Raw genomic sequence first — 25397 nt, forward strand, 5'->3', positions numbered from 1 at the left:
CAGTTTCTGCCCTCTAGAGCTCCCTCTGGTACCACCGAAGTCAGTCCCTGATGTCTTAACAGATGTCCTATCATCCTGCCCTTCTCCTCGTCAGTGTTTTCCACATATTTCTTTCCTCTCCGATTCTTCGCAGAACTGCCTCATTCCTTACGTAATCAGTCCACCAAACTTTCAATATCCATCTGTAGCATCTCAATTCTTCAATTCTCTTCTGTTTTTTCCTACAGTCCATGTTTCACTACCATACAATGATTTGCTCCAAATGTATATTCTCAGAAATTTCTTTCTCTAATTAATGCCTATGTTTGATAGTAGTAGACTTCTCTTGGCTAGGAAAGCCCTTTTTGCCAGTGCTAGTCTGCTTTTGACGTCTGCCTTGCTCCATCCATCATCGGTTATTCCTTAACTTCATCTACTACGTGACCATCAATCCTGGTGTTAAGCTTCTCGCTGTTCTCATTTCTGCTTTTTCTCATTACTTTCATCTTTCTTCGATTTACTCTCAGTCCATATTCTGTACTCATTAGACTGCCCATACCATTCAGCAGATTATGTAATTCTTCTTCACGTTCGCTCAGGATAGCAGTGTCATCAGCGAATCATATCATTGATATCCTTTGATCTTGAATTTTAACTCCACTTCTGAATCTTTCTTTTATTTACATCATTGCTTCTTCGATGTACAGATTGAACAGTAGGGGTGAAAGGCTACATCCCTGTATTACACCCTTTTTAATCTGAGCATTTTGTTCCTGGTTATCCATTCGTATTATTCCCTCTTGTTCCTGTACATATTGTATATTACCTGTCTCTCCCTATATCTTAACCCTGTTTCTCTCAGAATTTCGAAAATTTTGCACCATTTTACATTGTCAAACGCTTTTTCTAGGTCTACAAATCCTATGAATGTGTCTTGATTTTTCTTTAGTCTTGCTTTAATTATCATTTGCAACATCAGAATTGCTTCTCTGGTGCCTTTACCTTTCCTAAAGCCAAACTGATAGTTATCTAACACAGCCTCAGTTTTCTTTTCCATTCTTCTGTATATTATTATTGTCAGGAACTTGGATGCATGAGCTGATTGTGTGATAATTCTTGCACTTGTCAGCTCTTGCAGTCTTCAGAATTGTGTGGATGATATTTTTCCGAAAGTTGGATGGTATATTGCCAGTCTCCTACATGCTACACACCAACATGAATGGTCGTTTTGTTGCCACTTCCCCTAATGATTTTAGAAAGTCTGATGGAATGGTATTGGTTCCTTCTGCCTTATTTGATCCTAAGTCCTCCAAAGCTCTTTTAAATTCTGATTCTAATACTGGATCCCCTAAATCGACTCCTGTTTCCTCTTCTATCATATCAGACAAATCTCCCCCCTCATAGAGGCCTTCCATGTACTCTTCCCACCTATCTGCTCTCTCCTCTACACTCTTAATGTTTCCAACCTTGATTTTAATTTCACCAAAGGTTCTTTCACTTTTCTATATGCTGAATCAGTCCTTCTATCATTTCTTTTTCGATTTCTTCACATTTTTCTTGCTGCCATTTCGCCTTAGCTTCTCTGCACTTCCAATTTATTTCATTCCTCAGTGACTTGTGTTTCTGTATTCCTGAATTTCCCTTAACATTTTTGTACTTACTGCCTTCTTTCATCCATCAACTGATGTATTTCTTCTGTTACCTGTAGTTTCTTTGCAGTTGCTTTCTTTGTACCTGTGTTTTTCTTTCCAGCTTCTGTGATTGTTCTTTTTAGAGATGTCCATTCCTCTTCAACTGTACTGCCTACTGGACTATTCTTTATTGCTGTATCTACAACCTTAGAGAACTTCAAGTGTATCTCATCATTCCTTAGTACTTCCGTATTGCACTTCTTTGCATATTGATTCTTTCTGACTAATCTCTTCAACTTCAGCCTGCTCTACATCACTACGGCATTGTGATCTGAGTCTGTATCTGCTCCTGGGTACAACTTACAATCCAGTATCTGATTTTGGAATCTCTGTTTGACCATGATGTAATCCAACTGAAATTTTCTCTTATAACCCAGCCTTTTCCAAGTATACCACCTCCTCTTGTGATTCTTGAAGAGTATTCACTATTACTAGCCTCTCATTCCTTGCCCAAGCCCATATTCTCCTGTAACCTTTCCTCCTACTCCTTCCCCTACAACTGCATTCCAGTCCCACATGACAGTTAGATTTTCCTCTCCCTTACGTACTGAATTATCTGTTTAGTATCCTAATGTACTTTCTCTATCTCTTCATCCTCAGCTTGTGACGTCGGCATGTATACCTGAACTATTGTTGTCAGTTTTGGTTTGCTGCCAGTTCTGATAAGAATAACCCTGTCACTGAACTGTTTACAGTAACACACTCTCCGCCCTACCTTCCTATTCATAACAAATCCTGCTTCCGTTACACCATATTCTGCTGCTGTTGATATTACCCTATACTCATATGCCCAGAAAGACTTGTCTTCTCTCCATTTCACTTCACTGACCACTACATTATCTAGATTGAGCCTTCAGTTTTCTCCTTTAAGTTTTTCTAGCTTTCCTAGCACATTCAAGCTATTTCCATGTATACCATTGAGGCGTTGATGGAACTCTAGCAGTTTGTCCCTGCCATGTGGCCAAACAACAAATATCAAATTTACCATGGAGATAGAAGAGAACAGAAGCTTACCCTTTCTGGATATCCTGATCACAAGAAACATGAACGGCATCCTGGGACACATGGTGTACAGAAAGAAAACACACACAGACCTCTGTCTTAATGCCAACAGCTGCCACCACCCAGCGCAACGCAATTCTGTACTCAACACCTTAGTGCACAGGGCCAAGGCCATCTGTGATAAGACAAGTTTGCCAGGAGAATTGCAACACCTCAAGAAAAATGGATACAGTGACACACAAATAAGGAGAGCTCTGAAGACTGACCACAAGAAGAGAGAAGAGAGACCGGATGAAGACGAAGCAATGAGCTGTGCATTCTTGCCATATGTGGGTCCTCCAATGGCCAAGATTGCGAGAATTCTCAAGAAACATAAAGTGAAGACCATTTTGAGCGCAGCGGTAAAAATCAAAGACCCTCTTGGTTCAACCAAGGATCCACTAGGTCTGACAGCACTTGGTGTGTACAAGATCGGATGCGAATGTGGGATGCAATATATAGGGCAGACACAGTGTTGCATCTCACAGTGCTGCAATGAACACATCAGTCATGTACGCTTGGATCAGACCAACAAATCTGCTGTGGCGGAACATAGTATTGACGAGAAGCACACCTTTGATTTCAAGGACACAAAGAAAATATGCAGTACAAACGGATTTTGGGACTCAGTAATCAAAGAGTCCATAGAAATATGGTTACACGACAGCCTAATCAACCGCGACAGTGGCTATCATCTCAGCACGGCCTGGGAGCCTGCAATCAAGAAAATCCGTTCCACCAAGGACCACGGACAGAGCAGACAGAGGCGGACGCTGGAACACAAACCCCGCCCACACGTCCACCTCACCACCGGCCGCTCCAGGCGCATCAGGCGTTTCCGTGGGCACTTGACTGGCCGGCAGCGGGAAGCAGAGAGCAGTCCAGCAGAGATATCGGCCCGCAACCGACAATATCCTGACACTCCACCTGAAGATAATGGAGACGCATTCCATCAAAACGTCGCTACGAGAAGACAAAGCTACTTAACTGGCCAAGAAAGCCTGCACACACATTTAGCCAGTTAAGTTGTGGTCATTCCTATATAAAATGCTGAGCAGCGAACCAAATTAGTTGATAAACAATGTGTACTTCAAAAATTGCTCTGTCTTTGATATTGTAGGATTTACCTGTGGTGGAACTGGAGTGGATGTTGGGTGAGTGCAAGGAGCAGGTTGTACAATGGGGATGATGGCGTAGTTAACAGCCTTTGGATAGGGGTAATGATTTTGGAATGTCATAATGTTTGACTAAGATGTTATGAAGGTTAAGAGGGCAGTAGAAGACAGCAGTGGATGCTGTGAGGAGGGTATCAGGAACAGAAGATCTCACTTCAGGGTTTGACTTGAGGCAGTCCTGGCCTTGGTGGAGAAAATTATTGAGCTATTCAAGTCTTAGGTGGTACTGGGTGATAGGAGGTTCTCCAGTTCCCCCCTCTCCCCCCCCCCCCTCCTCCCAAGTTGGAACTGTATTAATAGGAAATTGAGAAAAGGCTACTGTCTGGGAACTTTATTTGTGAATAAGATCTGTTGGTTAGTTGTGGGAGAGGAAAAACTTGGAAGAGATTGTTAGTATAGGTACCTGGGTGGGGGGGGGGGGGGGGTTCACTGGTGGAGCAGATGTGTTTGCCATAGATGCGTAGGCTGTAGGGAAGGGAGAATCTGTGGCAGGGCTGGAAGGTGTCACAGTGTAGGTATTTTTGCTAATTAATTGACTTTATACGGACTGATGTTTAGATGCAGGCATCAGAGAGGTGTAGATCAACATCAAGGAAGGTGGCTGCACAGCATTTTATGTAGGTGTGACCACAACTAAATTGACTGAAAACATAATGAGAATAGAAGAACTAAGAGACAACCACACCCAGTTGTTACACATGCTCTCCAGCAGCGGAAGTCAACCTGGTTCGTACCACCCACTAATGAGCATTCCAACTTCACGGTGGGTGGCAGACAGTATAGGTTTTAAAAACATTTTCATTAGCTTTTCATAAAAATTTTAGTTTAAATTGTTTGGTAAGTAGTTATTATTAAATGCTTTAACTTGGTGTAACTTTGCTATACAATTTTATAAAGTTAAATTCCTTCCTACCTTATAAATCTTATTGCTATGGAACAGGTGGGTGGTTGGAAAATTTTGCTGCTAACAATGATACAAAAGTTGGCGATAGGTAGAAAAGGTTGACTACCCCTACTCTGCAGTATGACTCAAGGGACCTGAGTACTAACTATACTATACTGGTTATTTGGATTCTCCCACCAAATACTCATTCCCCTGAACTCTGTGGATAGGAACTTACCACCAACACACCCATGCATCCAAACACCCTCCTGGCTTAAACTCAATTAACACTTTCATCTCTCTCTCTTTTTTAAAATTATGCTATATGTAGAAAACACACACACACACACACACACACACACACACACACACACACACACAAAAGCACATGCTGAGGGATGGATGCTAATGCAAAAAACCATTGTGCATGCCTCGTAGAGGAGGCATTGAGTGGGTGACAGCAGATGAACCTATTATATGTCCTTCAAATTTACAAAAATGTGCACACATTTGTACTTGGTTAACTCACACACATGTGGCCTCTTTCATCTCCGGGCACCTAACCCTGACTGAAGTGAATGGTGATAACATATCAGGTGTGTAGTGGGGGGGGGGGATGTTTACAGAAGAGACTTATGACAGAATGTGTGGGGGTGGAGGGGCTAACATAACCATCCCAGCTCATCAAACCATTTCTAACTTAACCAGTTCCAGAAGCACAGCATGTTTTACGTTTTTGGAGGTGATAACTTTGCTGCAGAAAGTCTATGGTCACTACCAGACGTACACCAATTAATCTGTTTACTACACTTGTTTATTTGCCACAACTTTCAGGCACCAGAACACACCAGCTAGTCCTCCAACCGCTCTCCTTTTCACTCTCCGTCTAGCCTTTTGACAATGTGTATTTATACATCTTTTAACAATTACGTACTTTGACATTGTTATGCAAAAACTGACATTACGGAGTTTTTGTAGAAATTAAAACAAATACAATGATAATGTATATTTACGAAATTAATGATGTTTTACAAATGTAATTTTGAAACATACTTACAGTTAACAATTAAGTTCTTATTATTCAGTACAGAACGTTCTCAAATATCTCTACATAATTTAATTAATTGTGCAATTTTATGAAACAATTTTGAGCTTGTAATATTTCTAAAATATCAAAATTACAATTGAAACATGCAAAGTGACTTTTTACAACATTTGAAGGCTAAAATGTGGAATAACTATGTACAACCCAAAAGCTTTCAGTCATGTTACAGAAGATTAATGAATCGTTCTTCTAACATTATTTATGATACAAATTGTCTTTCTGGATCAGGTTATATCTCCAGTTTAATCAAATCTTTTCTAGTTTTCATAATATGTGAATATTGCACTGAATTTCTCTATATATTGTTCCAGAAACATTAATTATGACTTTAATTACTGATTTTTAGTTGGTGCTTTCTGTAAGAATATATTGTCCTGACTTGCAGAGATACATAAATGTTAAGATTTTCCAAAATTAATGGTTTACACAGTTAAGTTGCATTATGGTAAACAATGAATTTTAACAAATTGAACTATAATTACAAAACTGGATGAAAAAGGTTACTGACATTTATACACTATTAACACTGATTCCAGAACTTCTTCTTTCTCTTCAAAACATCCCAAAATTCATATCAAAGTGGTAATGACTTATCCTAACTTTACATCACTTTACCTGACTAAGAACATACATTAATTGATGTGTGACACAGTTTAACATTTTCGTTACAACTATTTCACAAAGTGTCTTTATACACTACCCACTTCTGTTTCAGTGTGTATCGCATACTACGAAACCTGCTGTGTTGGGTCCTCCACATGACCCAATATAGCCTGTTTCATTACAGGGGGAGGGGGTAATTCCAAAGTAGGAATGTGAGAAGATGCTTTAGTGCTATCTATAAGAGAATATAGGGTTATGGCAAGGACAAGATAATAGGCTGAGGTGCAGCATCGTGAAGCAGTGCTGAAAGAGAAAACAGGAGAGGAGAGAAGCACAAAAATGGGGAAAGGACTATGACCAGCTGGGTGTGAGTAGACACGTTGGAGGTTAGAGTGGGAGCAGGTTCTTCCCTGCAAACAGAGGATAGGTGCTGCAGAAGGTTGTGGCCAAGGGGTTTAAGGGAACAAAAATATGGTGCGAGGAGAGATCCCCCATGTGCAGTTCTGAAACTCTGGTGTTGGTTGGGTGAATTCAGATGGCTTGGACTGTAAAATAGTCATTGAAGTAAAATACACTGTACTGTGTGACATACTTGGCAACTGGTGGGTCCACCTGTCTTGAAGTCAGAGTTTGGGAGTGGCCATTGCTAAAGATAACCAGCTCGTTAGTGCTCATACCCACATAGACGGCTGCACAGCGGTTGCAGTGAAGTTGGTACACCACATGGCTGCTTTCACTGGTAACACTTCTTTGATGGCGTAGGGAAGGCATGTGACAAGAGTGGAGTACAACTGTGGTAAAAGGATGTGTGGGACAGATCTTGCATCTAGGTCTTTTGTTGCAGGGATATAGCAGTAGGTTAAAGGGTTGGGAACAGGGATGGAATAGGGATGGTCAATGATACTGCATAGATTGTTTGAGTGGTGGAATACCATTTTGAAAGGAGTGGCGAGGATAATGGGGAGGAAATTATTCATTTCAGGGAAAGACAAGAGCTAGTCAAATCCCTGGCAGAGAGTGTGATTCTGTTGCTCCAGTCTTACGTGGTTCTGAGTCTGAAAGAGGGCACTCCTTTGTGGCTGGACAGTGGTTATGTGATGGATGGCAGGTGACTGGGGAGACAAGGCATGGGAGATCTTTTTCTGAAAAGGGGCCAGTGAACTCCTCAGCATATATGTAGAGAGGCTAATTGTCCAGCAGGTACGATGACCACAGTTTCGGGTTTGATGTGGAGCTACTGATGGAGTGATCGAAAAGGTGGGGTTTGACATAGAGGAAGGTTATTTGGTGGACTAAATAGGACAAAGTGAAGCAAATTGGGGAGAAGCTGTTCAGGTCCTGGGGAATGTGGATAGTGTTTCCTCATCTTTGGTTCAGATCATGAAGATGACATGAATAAATTGGAAACAGGTGAGAGTTCTGGGATTGTGGGCAGCTAAGCATGATGTCTGTAGATGGCCCTGAGTTTGTTGGCATAGGATTGAGGTACAAGTGTGCCCATGGATGTACTGCAGATTTGTTTTTGAGTGCTGGCTTCAAAGGGGAAGTAATTGTGGGTGAGACTATAGTTGGTCATGGTAAGCAGGAGGAGCGTTGTAGGTTTGGAGTCAGATGGGCAATGGGAAAGGTAGTGCTCAGTGGCAGTAAGGTCCTAGCCATTTGGGAGGCTAGAGCAGACAAAGGAGACATTGACATTTACTAGCTTGGTGTGACGTGGTAAAGGGACAGGAACTGTGGAAAGCTGGTAGGGAAACTGGTTGGTGTCTTGTCTATAGGAGTGTATGTTATGGATAATAGGCTGAAGTGCTGATCCACAAAAGCAGATATTCTCTCTGTGGCAGTGCACTATCCAGCCACAACACAGCATCCTGGGTGGTTGGTTTTACGGGCTTTAGGAAGCATGAGATGGCACGAGTGCAGGGAGTGATGAGGACTCAGGAGGGATTTGGGCGGGAGGGGGGGGGGGGGGGCAGAGAGAGAGAGAGAGAGAGAGAGAGAGAGAGAGAGAGAGAGAGAGAGAGAGAGAGAGAAAGAGACACATGGGAGAGGTTTTGGGAGGGATGCAAGGATTTGAGAAGAGACTGGAGATCCTGCTGTGGCTGGGGTTGTAAGTGGCCGAATCCAACAGCTGCCGGAGTCCGTCCTCCAGATAATCCCTGCAGTTCAAAATCACAGTGGTGGAGCCTTTGTTGGCAGGTAGGATTGTACGGTGAGAATCAGTTTTTAGGTTGTGGATTGCATTTCTTTCTGTAGAATTTGGAGAATGATTTGAATCTAGAAAATGACACTTAGGTGAAGGAGTAAACTGAGTAATGCAATGTTCAGTATTGGTTTTGGGTTGAGTCTGAATGGTAGGGTTGCTGATAAACTGTTTCTGCCCTAGGGGCCATGATAAGGGGAGAAGGTCTTTAACAAGTCCAGCATCACTGAATTTGCGAGTGGGCCAAAAGGTGAGGCCTTTGGAAAGGACTGATAATTTAGTGAGACTGAGACTTTGAGATTACAGATTTACTACTGTGTTGCAAGTCTGTTTAGGCTTTGGATTCTGTAGGGCTTCAGGAGGGAGTTTCTGAGAATGTAGCATTGCTCATATCCCTGCAAATGATGTAGATGCAAGACCTGTCACATACATCCTGTCACTACCAAATACTCCACTTCTGGCACAAGCATTTACAATCTCATTAAAGTGACCATGTGGCCTGCCAACTTAACTGCAACCACTATGGGGCAGTCTATGTGGGCATGGCCACTAAAATGCTCTCTATTTACATGAAAGGCAACAGCCAAACTGTGGCCAAGAGACAGCTGGACCCACTAGTTGGTGAAGATGACATGTAACATGATGTAGTTGTCTTCAACAACTGCTTCACAGCACATGCCATCTATATTCTGAATTGTGCACCTGGTAACTGTCCCAGCAACATATACTTTGTTCCTGTAACCTTCCTGGCATAGTTCTTAGAGTCTCTGTCCTCTATCTGTCTCTATTGACTTTCCCTGTTCCTGTTCCAGCCTCACACGTCTTCTATCCTCTGAGCTCATCTGCGTAGTCCTTTCCACATCCGTGCTTCTCTCCTTTCCCCCTTTTCCTCCTCCCCCACTTATATATCTGTAGATATTAGCAAACACTTCCTGGATTCGGAAAGTCCCTGCAGGGGAAATGTGTGGTAATGGGGGAAGGTAATGTAGCTGACCTCTACTACTAACATTGTCAAATCCAATAATCAATAATTAACTTAATTAAAAAGCATCATTTAATAATTTACTTTCCCGTGGGTGCACATCTTGCACGATGTTGAAGAATGGCGTATTTTATTTTAAGTACAAAAATTTTTGCTGCATCATTTATTTATTTACTCTTAATGATGCAAGTTACACGATTAGCTTGTTTTGACATTTTGCCATTATCAAATGTTTGTTTGAAGGTGGTGATGTAGGTATAATATTGTTCCTTACATGTATGTTAGTCTATGGGACCGTGTGCTTATGTCTTAGCTTTTATGATGTGGTCCACATGGTATCTTGGAATAAATGCCAGTTGTCTTTTTTTATGATATGAACATGTTATTTAATAGAGGGAAACATTCCATGTGGGAAAAATATATCTAAAAACAAAGATAATGAGACTTACCAAACAAAAGCGCTGGCAGGTCGATAGACACACAAACAAACACACACACAAAATTCAAGCTTTCGCAACAAACGGTTGCTTCGTCAGGAAAGAGGGAAGGAGAGGGAAAGACGAAAGGATGTGGGTTCTAAGGGAGAGGGTAAGGAGTCATTCCAATCCCGGGAGCGGAAAGACTTACCTTAGGGGGGAAAAAGGACAGGTATACACTCGCGCACACACACACACACACACACACACACACACACACATATCCATCCGCATATACACGGACACAAGCAGACATTTGTAAAGGCAAAGAGTTTGGGCAGAGACGTCAGTCGAGGTGGAAGTACATAGGCAAAGATGTTGTTGAAAGACAGGTGAGGTATGAGCGGCGGCAAATTGAAATTAGAAATTAGCGGAGACTGAGGCCTGGCAGATAGCGAGAAGAGAGGATATGCTGAAGGGCAAGTTCCTATCTCCGGAGTTCTGACAGGTTGGTGTTAGTGGGAAGTATCCAGATAACCCGGACGGTGTAACACTGTGCCAAGATGTGCTGGCCATGCACCAAGGCATGTTTAGCCACAGGGTGATCCTCATTACCAACAAACACTGTCTGCCTGTGTCCATTCATGCGAATGGACAGTTTGTTGCTGGTCATTCCCACATAGAAGGCTTCACAGTGTAGGCAGGTCAGTTGGTAAATCACGTGGTGCTTTCACACATGGCTCTGCCTTTGATCGTGTAGACCTTCTGGGTTACAGGACTGGAGTAGGTGGTGGTGGGAGGGTGCATGGGACAGGTTTTACACCGGGGGCGGTTACAAGGGTAGGAGCCAGAGGGTAGGGAAGGTGGTTTGGAGATTTCATAGGGATGAACTAAGAGGTTACGAAGGTTAGGTGGATGGCGGAAAGACACTCTTGGTGGAGTGGGGAGGATTTCGTGAAGGATGGATCTTATTTCAGGGCAGGATTTCAGGAAGTCGTATCCCTGCTGGAGAGCCACATTCAGAGTCTGATCCAGTCCCGGAAAGTATCCTGTCACAAGTGGGGCACTTTTGGGGTTCTTCTGTGGGAGGTTCTGGGTTTGAAGGGATGAGGAAGTGGCTCTGGTTATTTGCTTCTGTACCAGGTTGGGAGGGTAGTTACGGGATGTGAAAGCTGTTTTCAGGTTGTTGGTGTAATGGTTCAAGGATTCCGGACTGGAGCAGATTCGTTTGCCACGAAGACCTAGGCTTTAGGGAAGGGACCATTTGATGTGGAATGGGTGGCAGCTGTCATAATGGAGGTACTGTTGCTAGTTGGTGGGTTTGATGTGGACTGACATGTGAAGCTGGCCATTGGACAGGTGAAGGTCAACGTCAAGGAAAGTGGCATGGGATTTAGAGTAGGACCAGGTGAATCTGATGGAACCAAAGGAGTTGAGGTTGGAGAGGAAATTCTGGAGTTCTTCTTCACTGTGAGTCCAGATCATGAAAATGTCATCAATAAATCTGTACCAAACTTTGGGTTGGCAGGCCTGGGTAACCAAGAAGGCTTCCTCTAAGCGACCCATGAATAGGTTGGCGTACGAGGGGGCCATCATGGTACCCATGGCTGTTCCCTTTAATTGTTGGTTGGTCTGACCTTCAAAAGTGAAGAAGTTGTGTGTCAGGATGAAGCTGGCTAAGGTAATGAGAAAAGAGGTTTTAGGCAGGGTGGCAGGTGATCGGCGTGAAAGGAAGTGCTCCATCGTAGCAAGGCCCTGGACATGCGGAATATTTGTGTATAAGGAAGTGGCATCAATGGTTACAAGGATGGTTTCCGGGGGTAACAGACTGGGTAGGGATTCCAGGCGTTCAAGAAAGTGGTTGGTGTCTTTGATGAAGGATGGGAGACTGCATGTAAAGAGTTGAAGGTGTTGATCTACGTAGGCAGAGATGCGTTCTGTGGGGGCTTGGTAACCAGCTACAATGGGACGGTCGGGATGATTGGGTTTGTGAATTTTAGGAAGAAGGTAGAAGGTAGGGGTGCGGGGTGTTGGTGGGGTCAGGAGGTTGATGGAGTCAGGTGAAAGGTTTTGTAGGGGGCTTAAGGTTCTGAGGATTCCTTGAAGCTCCGCCTGGACATCAGGAATGGGATTACCTTGGCAAACTTTGTAAGTAGTGTTGTCTGAATGCTGACGCAGTCCCTCAGCCACATACTCCCGACGATCAAGTACCACAGTCGTGGAACCCTTGTCCGCCGGAAGAATGACGATGGATTGGTCAGCCCTCAGGTCACGGATAGCCTGGGCTTCAGCAGTGTCAGAAATTCCTGGAAGCTGTGACGGAGGACGGAACTGTTCCAGGCAGGGTTAAATTTGGATAGTGTCTTGGGGAGTTGGATCATTAGGAGTAGGATTAGGATCATTTTTCTTCATGACAAAGTGATGTTTCCAGCAGAGAGTACAGGTGTAGGACAGTAAATCTTTGACGAGAGCTGTTTGGTTGAATGTGGGAGTGGGGCTGAAGGTGAGGCCTTTGGATAGGACAGAGGTTTCGGATTGGGAGAGAGGTTTGGAGGAAAGGTTAACTACTGAATTGGGGTGTTGTGGTTCCAGATTGTGTTGATTGGAATTTTTAGGTTTTGGAGGAAGTGGAGCTGGAAGTGGGAGATTGATTAGCTGGGAGAGACTGGGTTTGTGTGCAATGAGAGGAGGTTGAGGTTTGCTGGAAAGGTTGTGAAGGGTGAGTGAGTTGCCTTCCCTATCCTCTGGCTCCTACCCTTGTAACCGCCCCCGGTGTAAAACCTGTCCCATGCACCCTCCCACCACCACCTACTCCAGTCCTGTAACCCAGAAGGTCTACACGATCAAAGGCAGAGCCACGTGTGAGAGCACCCACGTGATTTACCAACTGACCTGCCTACACTGTGATTCATTCTATGTGGGAATGACCAGCAACAAACTGTCCATTTGCATGAATGGACACAGGCAGACAGTGTTTGTTGGTAATGAGGATCACCCTGTGGCTAAACATGCCTTGGTGCACGGCCAGCACATCTTGGCACAGTGTTACACCGTTCGGGTTATCTGGATACTTCCCACTAACACCAACCTGTCAGAACTCCGGAGATGGGAACTTGCCCTTCAGCATATCCTCTCTTCTTGCTATCCGCCAGGCCTCAATCTCCGCTAATTTCTAATTTCAATTTGCCGCCGCTCATACCTCACCTGTCTTTCAACAACATCTTTGCCTCTGTACTTCCGCCTCGACTGACGTCTCTGCCCAAACTCTTTGCCTTTACAAATGTCTGCTTGTGTCTGTGTATATGCGGATGGATATGTGTGTGTGTGCGCGAGTGTATACCTGTCCTTTTTTCCCCCTAAGGTAAGTCTTTCCGCTCCCGGGATTGGAATGACTTCTTACCCTCACCCTTAGAACCCACATCCTTTCATCTTTCCCTCTCCTTCCCTCTTTCCTGACGAAGCAACCGTTTGTTGCGAAAGCTTGAATTTTGTGTGTGTGTTTGTGTTTGTTTGTGTGTCTATCGACCTGCCAGCGCTTTTGTTTGAACATGTTATTTATATGTTTACTTTGTATTTGGGTGCCCTTGTAAAGCATTTTTGACAGCTTCAACTCCAGTGATGTTACATGTTTACAATGAAAATTGTGTTTTGTGAAAAGTCAGTGGTTACATTTAATCTTTCAGAGATAGTATTTTTACAATTTTTTACATAAATTAGAAGTGATTTATTGGTTTGTGTGTCTTAAAATTATTTACCCTTTTTTATGATGTCAATAAAAAATTTTAGGCATTTTTTGTTTTTAAAATCTGTTTGTTGGTTGAATATGTCTTCTGGGTATTTTTCTGTATGAGTGTAAATTTCCATTTCCTCAAAAATGTTTATTGTATGTCCTGTAAGTACTTTGTGAAGTATTTTCATGGAATTTTCAATATTTTCTGCTTTATGTTCTTGGCTTTTTAAGTGCAAGTAAAATGTAGATTCGTGGCTTTTGCGGTTTTGTGTGTATTCTTTACATCTGATTCTGAAATTCTTACCTGTTTGTTCAACATAATATTAACTACAATCATCGGAAGAAATCTTGTAGAAGTCTGGGTTTGGAAAAGTGGAGCTATTATTTTTAATTAATGATATTTTGACTTTCGAGTTGTTATTCAGATGAAATGTTAATTTTATGTTTGTTTTCTTAAACAAGTTGTTCATCTTTTCCATTATTTGCCCTATTTATGATGATGTAACCTAGGTAGGTTTATTTGTAATATTTCCTTCTCTTTTTAATATTATTTCTTTACTTATGCCATTTGTTTTTGATTTTATAAACTGTTCCTGTAGTTTTAGCTGTATTTCCTAAGTATTTCTAATTCATAATCTCTAAATTGTATATCAGTGAGATTTTTTCAAGCGTGTGAAAAATTGGAATGGTGATGTGATTTTGGATTGAGGTTCATGGTTGTTAATTTACTTTGCACTTTTATTAGCTTGTCTAATTTCTTTTTATAAATTGAGTGTTTTTTATGACTGGTACACCAGACACATGTGACTGCTAATTCATTAGTATAGTCAATATTAATCCTTTCTCTGCTGTGGGCACATATACACAACCTGCTACTCAGTTCCCCAGGTGTAATAGATGCATATAAACATGCTGCATGGGTTTTCCTGCAGTGCTGTGGACATGTAAATGTATCCTGATCTCCCGACCTACCACTGCTACAGAATTACTTCAATATCTTGGTGCTATCATTTGCAAATACCCTTGTTTTGATATCTTGAATTGCTTGTGAGATGTGACAATTGTTATGACCGCAATTTATTATGCGCAAGGACATGAGGGAGTGTTCATACGTGACCGTCCTTTGGAAATAAATCCCTATAACTCAAGAAAGAAATGAAATATCTTTCTGCTCTCAATTTTACTAAAATTTTGATATCTTATCTACATTTCATTTACTATGGTATAAGAGCTAAAAATGACCACATGCAAAGTTTATGCAGTTTTCTTTTACCTCTGCAAAATCTGTAAAATTTTCACAATATTTTACTTAGGAACTATAATATGTAATGAAAAGAAATTCAGCTCTTCAAAAAGTGAGGATATCAGACTGTCACAGGTGTAAAAATCAATTTATTTCACTTGATGGTTTTCTGAAAAATGATTGACAAATATTTTATAGCACCTGGCAAGTCTGCATGGATGGAACTGGATGCGTCATGCCCAACTGTCATATATGAAACCCAGTAACTTATGAACAAAATGAGATATTCTACTGCTCTCAATTTTCAATAAAATTTCAATGTCCTCTCTACATTTTGTTTACTGCAATGTATGAGCTAAAACCAACCATGCAAAAAATTTACAGAATGCATCATTACCTCTGCTAAATCTTCAAAATTTTGTGCAGTGTTTCACTTAATCTGATACAGCGCAGTAAGTATGACAGATAACAAAAAGAAATTCAGTTCTTTATCAAGTGAAGATGTTGGATTGTGAGATGTGCAAAAATCAAATTTTTCATGTAATAGTTTTTGAAAAATTGGATGACAAGTATTTCACATTGGCTGGGACATTGTCTCTCAGCACAGGAACCAGCATTTGACGAGCAGTACAGCTGCAACAAAAAAAGCTGCCTCAGAATGTAGTGCAAAGAGCACAATTATAGCAGCAAAAGGGTTACAGGTGTTAAGCACTTGCTTCACTGTGAATGAGTTATGGAAAGGTCTTGATTAAACTGATCTTTAAAATGTTGCAAACTAAATTATAAAGATGAGCTTAATCAAGACCTTTACATAACTGATTTACAGTTACGCAAGTGCATAATACATGTAATGTTTGACCAAACTAACAAACTTGTAGACAGATATATCTGATTTACCAGTTGTAATGTATGCTCAGTCCACACAAATAAATTAAATAAGCTAATAAAAGTACAAAATAAATGTAATAGACATGAACCCCAAACTGATATCACATCATCATCCAATTTTTCACATATATAACATTGAAATGAAAAGTAAAAACATAAATAAACCTACTTATGTTACACTACCATACATAGGGCAAGTATCAGAAAAGATGAACAACTTGATTAAAAAAACAAACATGAAATTAAACAAAGAAAACTCCAGATAGGAATATCAACAATGTAGGAATAGACAGATTGCTGCTTACCATAAAGAAGACATGTCAGGTTGCAGGCAGGCGCAATGAAAAGACACTTACTTAAAGTTTTTGACCACAGGCTTCATCAGTGAAAGAGACACATTCATGATTCACACACAGAGGCTAGCACACCTCCCTCACATATGACTGCCAACTCCAGCATCTCAGGCCGGAATCCCAGATGGCATACCGGTCCAAGATGCTGGAGTTGGCGGTTGTGTGTGCATGACGTGTGCTTGCTTGCGTGTGTGAATGGTGTGTGTATCTCTTTTATTTTTACTGATGAAGGCTGTGGTTGAAAGCTTTATGTAAATGTCCTTCAGTTGTACCTGTCTCCAACTTGATGTGTCTTCTTTATGGTAAGTAGCTCTCTGACCTTTCGTACATTGTCAAATGTGAAATTAGTGTTTCATGTGAATAACAAACTGAAAACCAAAATATGGTTAATAAAAAATAATATCTCCACATTTTCAAACCCAGGCATCTACAACCTTATTTGTGACAATTGCAATAAATTTTATACTGGGCAAAGAGGCAGGAATTTCAGAATCAGGTTTTAAAAACACACACAAAACTGCAAAAGCAACCATTCTACATTTACTTGCATTTAAAATGCCAAGCACCTAAAGCAGAAAATGTTGAAATTGCTCTATAAATTCTTCACAAGGTACTTAAAGGATGGACAATGAATATTTCGGAGAAAATGGAAATTTACACTCATACAGAAAAATAACCAGAAGACGTCACAATGAACAAGCACATCTTACATATAAAAAAATACTTCAAAAATTTTATTGACATTATAAAAGAAAGAGGGTAAATCAACAAGAGAAAAAAAAAGTAATAGATCACTTCTTGCTTATGCAAAAACCACAAAGATACTGTCTCTGAAAAATTAAATGTAATCACTGACTTTCCATGAAATAGAATTGTGAATTGTGTTTTATTCATCCTCATGACATACATTTGCAATCCATTTGTTTTGCATACAGGAGACATGTCAAAGATTTATAATACTGTTACAATGATTTTTACACTAATAAATAATAGCACTACAATAAATAATAACACTATAAGGATATTTCTTGGAACATGTGACACATCGTATTCCAGCTTAAATTTCCATTTTGTCCTGCATAATTCATCCACTGAGTAATAACATTTCAGTTTCAGTACTGCATATAGCTTTTTTGTAAGTGTACCTAAATTCATCTGCATCAATGTGTTCCCTTTTAAAATATTACAAATTTTCATTCCCATGTATTGAGGTCCCTGGGCATACAGTCTGAGATGGTGAGTGAAGAGCATAAAATTTTCTTTGTTTCTAGTATCATGTGAATGGGCAAAATGGTTTCCCTCAAATAAACCATGTCTGGTGTACAAACATATAATAACCACATATATGTACAGGGATAGCAGAGTTAACATTTTAAGTTTTCTAGAAAAAATGGATAACATGGTTTTTTTAATGATTTACAGTACACATATTTTGAATAATTTTTTTTCTGTTTTTTTAGTATCCACACTAATGCAAAGCCACTCAGTTTGCTGGGTATTCACTGTGTGCCTGCCAGTTCAAATATTTATCTACATTTAAACCAAAAAATTTGACTGAGTCAACGTCTTCTATGTCTTGGTTGTTTTGAACAATCTTAATCTCCTCACATTTTGACTGTTTGGTTTTGAAGTGCATCATGCGAGTCTTAGACATGTTCAGATTAAACCCATTTAGCTGAAACCAAGTTTCTAAGGTACTGAGGGTACTGATTGCAGATTTTGGAATTTTTCCCAAATCCTGATCTTCAACTAAGACAAAAGTATCATCTGTGAACAGAACTGATGGGAAGCTGATATTTAATGGTAAGTCATTAACATAGAAGAGAAATAGGACTGGGCCTAATACGGAGGCTTGTAGAACACCCTGATATGTAATTTTTTTTTCTCTATGCAGAAAAATAATGTGTTTCATTTAAAGAGATGCTAACTCTGTACTTTCTAGAATGAAATTTTCACTCTACAGCGGAGTGTGCGCTGATATGAAACTTCCTGGCAGATAAAAACTGTGTGCCGGACCGAGACTCGAACTCGGGGCCTTTGCCTTTTGCGGGCAAGTGCTCTACCAACCGAGCTACCCAAGCATGACTCACGCTCCGTCCTCACAGCTTTACTTCTGCCAGTACTTCGTCTCCTACCTTCCAAACTTTACAGAAGCTCTCCTGCGAACCTTGCAGAACTAGCACTCCTGAAAGAAAGGATATTGTGGAGACATGGCTTAGCCACAGCCTGGGGGATGTTTCTAGTCCCGAGTTCGAATCTCGGTCCGGCACACAGTTTTAATCTGCCAGGAAGTTTCTGTACTTTCTGTTTGATAAGTAGGATTTAAGCCATTATAGGGTACGGCTGCTAATGCCATAGTTTCCAAGTTTGTATATAAGCGACGCCTTTGTGAGGTCGCAGAAAACTCCTGCATCTTATGTCTCTTATCTAATGATGTACTGATTTTCTCAATGAAATTGTTCACTGCATCTGTGATGTTTTCTCCTGCTGAAAACCAAATTGATTGATTAGTATACCAGAATATTTTGCAATGAAGTCTTGGATTTGGGCAACAGCAAGTTTTACAAATGTTTTAGATATGACTGGGAGAATTGAGAGAGGACAATAATTTCCCATGATCTCTTATGATCCCTTCTTGAAGAGTGGTTTAACTTCAGCATATTTCACTACCTCTGGGAAACATCCCTCTTCAAAACATAGATTTATTATTTGAGTTAGTGGGTTTGCAATTTTATTGTGTATAGCTTAAATAACTTTGCTGGGTATTCCACCCCAACCTGTAGAAATTCCATTATAAACATATAGCATTTCTGGAGTCAAAGCCGCCAAAAAAGCTGTCAAAAAATAACACGATCATATCATAACAAAAAGACAATGACATTTACCATTCAAGATGTCATATGGACCACGTCATACAAACTGAGACATAAGCATAATGTGCCATATGTATTCATAGACTAACATAGACATAAAGAACAATGTTATATAAGATAATGTCATCTTCACAGATACACTTGATAGCAATAGAACACAGAAATGAGCTCATCATGTACCTTGTATCACTATGAATAAATAAATAAATAGTGCAGCAAAAACACGTACTTAAAGTAAAATATGTCATTTAATTCCTTGCAGTTCTGCCCTTGGACTTGATAATCACCTGGATCTGGTTAGGGATTGAGTCTAGAAGGCTCTGCGGGTATGCCACATCCGTGTTAACCAATTTGCTGTGGATTTGATTATGCAGTTCCACCAAGATGCAGAGGAGCTGATGGCAGCATTTTACCCGCTTTTCCAACATGCTCCACAGATTTTCTGTGTTGTTCAAATCAGGTGATTTGGGCACGCCAGTTGAGATGTAACAGAATGTGGAGGTGTTAAGAAAACCAGCCACATATTCTTCCAGCCTGACGATCTTTGCTGGTGTCAGCTTTATGTGCCTTTGAGGTGACCTACTCCAAATGTTCATTGCATCCGGTTCCCATCCCAATATTCCCCACTACACATTGGGATGGACCATCACTCACTGCCCACAACAATTCCTGTTGTGTTTGGAAGCAATTTTGATTCACAAACTGTGAAATGCATCTTTGGTCTCTCTGTCAGGATCTTTTTTTGATGACAGTTCCAATGTCATTTTTCTTTGCCACCACTGCTCGTAGACGTGTTGAACACTCGCCATGAACTACCAACAAATCCAGCAAATTCAGACCCTGTATGGCCGTTGTCATGGGCAAATATGATTGCCCCCTTTTTGCCACTCTGTCATGTCCCATGTTTATGCACAGTGTCCTCTTGAAATATAATGTCTCACTGACTGCTACTGCTGTATGCTCGCATACAGGCAGTGCTTCAGCAGTTGAGCACATGACTCCAGCATCTGTGTGTAAACAGAGGTGACGTACACACAGAGGTGACTGATTGTGTGTGTGTGTGTGTGTGTGTGTGTGTGTGTGTGTGTGTGTGCGTGCGTGCGTGCGTGCGTGCGTGCGTGCGCGCGCTGACACTAGTGATGTTCACAGACACTGTTCAGACTGCCTGTGATGGCTGTTGAGGTAGAGATGTTGCCAATTACCTGTATATCTCGTTTTGTGGTGGAAGATGAATTGAAACTTCCTGGCAGATTAAAACTGTGTGCCAGACCGAGACTCGAACTCGGGACCTTTGCCTTTCGTGGGCAAGTGCTCTACCAACTGAGCTACCCAAGCATGACTCACGCCCCGTCCTCACAGCTTTAATTCTGCCAGTACCTCGTCTCCTACCTTCCAAACTTCACACAAGCTCTCCTGCGAGCACTTGCCCATGAAAGGCAAAGGTCCCGAGTTCGAGTCTCAGTCCGGCACACAGTTTTAATCTGCCAGGAAGTTTCATATCAGCACACACTCCGCTGTAGAGTGAAAATTTCACTCTAGGAAGATGAATTGTTTGGCACACAAGACATCGACAGACACTCTAGAAGAGCTAGTTGCCCATCTGGCTAAAGGTGTAGGCATTACTTGTGATTTTGACTTGGTAACAGGCAGTGTGGATTGTGGCATTCATCCTGCTAACGTTTATAGAGCCTGTGTTGTTGCCACTCTGTGCTTATGGATTTCTGAGTATTTGAGACAATCATTAGCATGCAGATGACTGTTGCACATTAGCGTAAACAGAAAACATTTGCAGCGACATCAAAACAATGTTCATCGCATGGCAGTTTGAACACTGAATCTGAACATCACTAGTGTCAAAACCCTCAAGGACCCCTAGCAGGGAAAAGGCGCACCTGTGACACTTTCATCACATACAAAAGCGTTTCTTTTTATTTGCTCTAAACAATGGTTTTACGCTCTGTGTGTGTGTGTGTGTGTGTGTGTGTGTGTGTGTGTGTGTGTGGGAGGGGAGGGGGGGGAGGCATGTGTAATTCTTAATTGCGCTAGTCATCTCTCTCTTCCCCTTAATCTATCCATAATTGAAGCTGGCACAGTGCTTAACAGAGTATCACCTCTGACCTACACTCTCTTACATCACCCCTTTCATCTTGCCCACCCTCTCTCTCACTACGGGAATGCTTCATCATCCTGCAGTCTGAGTGAGAGCATTCCTTATTTTTTCACCTTCTCCAGCATATCCTTTACCGCTCTCCAACAATGAAACTATTAGTTCTGCAAGTTAGGTAATGAGTCCCTTTTATGTGTATCTGTCAACTGTACTATGTCTGCTGAAGGTAAGTACTTTACAGCAATAGTGTGTCATAATTTATTAATGTATTACTAATTGGCACATGACTACATTTATATAAGGATAGAATAAAATTTTACTTTACTGTTGCTTTCATAGGAAGATGAGGAACGGCAGCTTCTCCAGTTTCATTACACGGAATGGCACAGTCATACTTGTCCCTTTTCCAATGCCATCCTGGAATTCCGACGGAGAGTTCGTGCTGTAGTAGGACCACATCAACAGATGAAGAATGGTCCTATTGTTGTACATTGCAAGTAAGCACTTTTTTTTCCAGTTTAAGTTAACTGTTTAGTTTCACATCTAACAGTATAGTCTCACCCAAAATCACCTTTTTATTTTTTCCTGAAATTAAGAAAGAATAATATTTGTTAATCAAATTCAGTAGGAATTATTAAAGTGTCTTCAGACTGTTAGCAATACCAAGTAGTTAAACATATCAGATTACACAGGCCAATGATGTGAAAACTTTTTTGCTGAAAATACCTTATTGTTATGTATTTTACGGTGGGAAATCCAAATATGATACTTAAAAAAACTGTATCACCCACCATTTCTTCACATTTCACAGTTAAATTTACTAAATTAAGCGATTATTTAAACAATTTAACAGCTTTTATATAGTTAAAATAATTTAAAAAGTAAGTGTAATGGATGTAGATAACACTGGTAGTGCTTCTAAAAAACATTTTCTGGCAAAAAAAGGTCAATTCTGTTTTTGTGTTAACAGATAGTGTTTTGTTTACTGTCAACCTAAACTCACTTCCCCATTTCCTGTACATGTGCTCAGTACAATGTCTAATAATGGTTGTAAAAGCTTTGATGACAATTTTTGTTATATTTGTGGTGAATTTGTGAGTAAAAAACACCAAAGAAACATTAGAGCCTTTCTGAAAAAGGTTTATCTATCATAGTTTGGATCTAAACTTGGTGATCAAGATAAATCTTGGGTGCTGCATAAAGTATGTTATGTATGTGTTGAAGATCTGAGAAAATGGTCCAAAAAGGAGAAAAAAGCCTTTTGATTTGCTGTTCCTGTGATTTGGAGGGAGCCAAGAAATCATTCGATGGTTGCTACTTTTTGCAGTGTTGATATTACTGGTCATAATTCAAAAAACAAGAAGGTAATAACCTACCCTGACCTACCATCTGCCATCCATTCAGCAGCGCATGGTGTAGATTTGCCTGTTTCTGACCCACCAGATGACTTAAGTATCTCTACCAAAAGTTTCCACACCTTTCAGAAGCTAAACTAAAACAAGGCATCTTTGTTGGACCTGATATTAGAAAATTGATGTTTGATGTTAACTTTGAATCGACAATGACCTTAAATGAGAAAGAAGCATGGGTATAATTCAAGCAAGTCATTACAAAGTTCTTAGGACATGAAAAAGATCCAGAATATGTTTCTATTATAGCTACAATGTTAAAGAAGTTTAAAACTTTAGGATGTTTAATGAGCCTGAAAGTTCAATTTTTGAACAGTCACCCTGATTACTTCCCGGACAATATGGGAGATGTTAGTGACAAGCAAGGAGAGTGTTTTCATCAGGACATTACAGTGATGGAAAAATGGTACCAATGCTGCTGGAACACCATCATCACGAGGGACTACTGTTGGCTACTTTACTGAGAAGTTCAGCAAGCGACTCATCATAGAAAAAGTTACACAAAAAGCTTCAGTGAAAAAAGAGAAAGAAAATACAAATCAATTCCAGCTGACAAGTGAAACCTCTATTAACACACATCATTGTTTTAAGTAGCTTACTGTAAATACAAACCATGCTTAAGTTGTAACAAAGTGTTTCATTAATTTCCCTGTTTACCGTATAGCATAGGATTTTTATACTATATAATAAAAAGTATATTGCTTGAAAGCTACGGATTATACAAAAAAACTAAGGCTAGATTTGGATTCAGCTCATAAAAGATCTTCAAAGATCGGCTATCAAAGTAAAAAAAGTTTTTCAAAAAAAATTTTCTTTCGTCTGTGTTATTATCAAGATGTTTGCTGCTATTGTCAGTACTTTCTCAGTGGCTACAAAAGAATTTCCTAATGTCGTTTAGCAGCATAACAAGGTAATCTCTGTTGTTTCAATTTAAGTAGCTTCTTTTCTTATACTACCCCAGAATCCATGTATTTCTGCAACAATAAAAGTGCTAACGTCACCTATTTCCTTTCCAAAATTACTTTGTTGTGCACAACGTCTGGCTAACTCGACTGTCACACATTACTGATATTTAGCATAAACTGCTCCTTCTTAACCATATATATTCTTCCATGTGAGATTGGAAAGTCATGTGTGTAAAACAAACAGTGGAAGGATTTTAAGTGCCACTGACACTATAGTTGAGGTATTGAGTGGTTGACAGGCACATAAACACAAATGAAATGATTACTAAGTTTTCAGATGATTTCCTTCCTCAGAGCTAGCAAACAAAAAACAAAACACACACAAACAAACATGGCTATGCTGTCCTGGCTTGGCAGTCTAACAGGTGAGGGATTGTATTAGATGGACTTGGTGAGAGGAATGAGGAGGAGGAATGGTTAGTAGTCTTATCATAATAACTACTCTGCTTTAATGTCTGCACAGCCTTTTACATCAACTTTACCACTAAGGCTAGGCATAGAACTTTCCTCTTCTCTGCTTCTCTCCTTTCTTCTCCTCCCAGCACAGCCTCTGGATGCAGCACCTGGCAGCACACAATCCTGCCTGTATACTTTTGCAGATGACACTACACCATTTCCATCCACATATACCGTGCTTGCTCTCTCAAATCTTCCACACATCTCCCCACACCAAATTGGGTGAGGCATGAGAGCAGTTTGGCAGCTTTTTTTTATGTACACACAACAGCAATTTGCTATTTGAAAGAACAGTCTGCTGTAATGTCTGCTCAAAATCTACCATAGTTTTTCCCTTTGCAAATGACAGTTGATAGACTGCTACTTGTTTTCCTGTGATAACTTTCCCCTACAAACACATAACATGTACAGTTATATCATTGAGCCCCACAGTGTGTTTCAGTTCCTATGAGACTTAAGCAGAATTGTAACAGATGAGTAAGAGGCAATACATGCAAATGAATCTCAGTCTTTCAAGAAAAAGGTACATTAATTTTATGTAAATGTCTATGTAGAAGAAAAGTAAAGTGTGTGAATGTAGTTGAATGAAAATGGATGGTGGAAAATCACTTGAAACATCAATCAATAACGAATGCCAAGAATTTACTCTCCGCCCTTATTAAACATCTCATTTGTATTAGCTTTTTGCATAAAGCTTTTATCCCTTTTGCCAGGGGTTTGACTTCTTAGCCTTTTGGCTAAGGGATGTTCTACCCACAGCCCTTCCTACTCCTTCCAAAGTGATATTCCACCACCTGCCTTCCCCTCTTATCAATCTAGAAAAATCTTGATTTCTCATGCAACAACCACTCCAGCCCTTTATCACACACCGTTGTGGAATACCCAGTTGCAAGACCTATTCTATGCACCCACCCAGCACATTCTGTTGAAGTCTCATCATGGGAATTTGCTCCCCTGCCATAGGTAGGGGCATGTGCCAGCTCTGCTGGATTCTCGTACAGATTTATTTATTTATTTATTTATTTTTTTTTAAGGGCATGGACTACCATGCAGCTGTTCTCTAGAATGAATGGCCACCTTCAAACTGGGGCCACGAGTGAAGTTAAACACCCCATGGTGGGACACACCTCTGAGCATGTGTGTTTGACTCCAGTGGCTGCTAAACAAATCATGGCATCTGGATCCTTCCTTCACCTAGCACCTCTGAACTATTTACATGGATATTGTTCTTGCAGTTGATCTTGCCATATACATGACCTCATTTTTTACTAGGCCCTGTCCCGAACCCAAACAATGCT

The 25397-nt window shown here is 40.6% G+C and overlaps 1 protein-coding gene across 1 annotated transcript in view; it reads left to right on the plus strand.

The window, feature by feature from the left end:
* The window catches only part of LOC126190835 (receptor-type tyrosine-protein phosphatase kappa), a 707747-nt gene that overhangs the window by 470750 nt on the left and 211600 nt on the right, over window positions 1-25397 (plus strand). Inside the window, exon 6 of the mRNA XM_049931411.1 lies at window positions 21609-21766. Within this exon, the coding sequence (XP_049787368.1) occupies window positions 21609-21766 (158 nt within the window). The remainder of the gene's footprint in view (window positions 1-21608; window positions 21767-25397) is intronic.

Source organism: Schistocerca cancellata, chromosome 6, assembly GCF_023864275.1.
Source record: "Schistocerca cancellata isolate TAMUIC-IGC-003103 chromosome 6, iqSchCanc2.1, whole genome shotgun sequence".
In the NCBI taxonomy this organism is placed as follows: domain Eukaryota; kingdom Metazoa; phylum Arthropoda; class Insecta; order Orthoptera; family Acrididae; genus Schistocerca; species Schistocerca cancellata.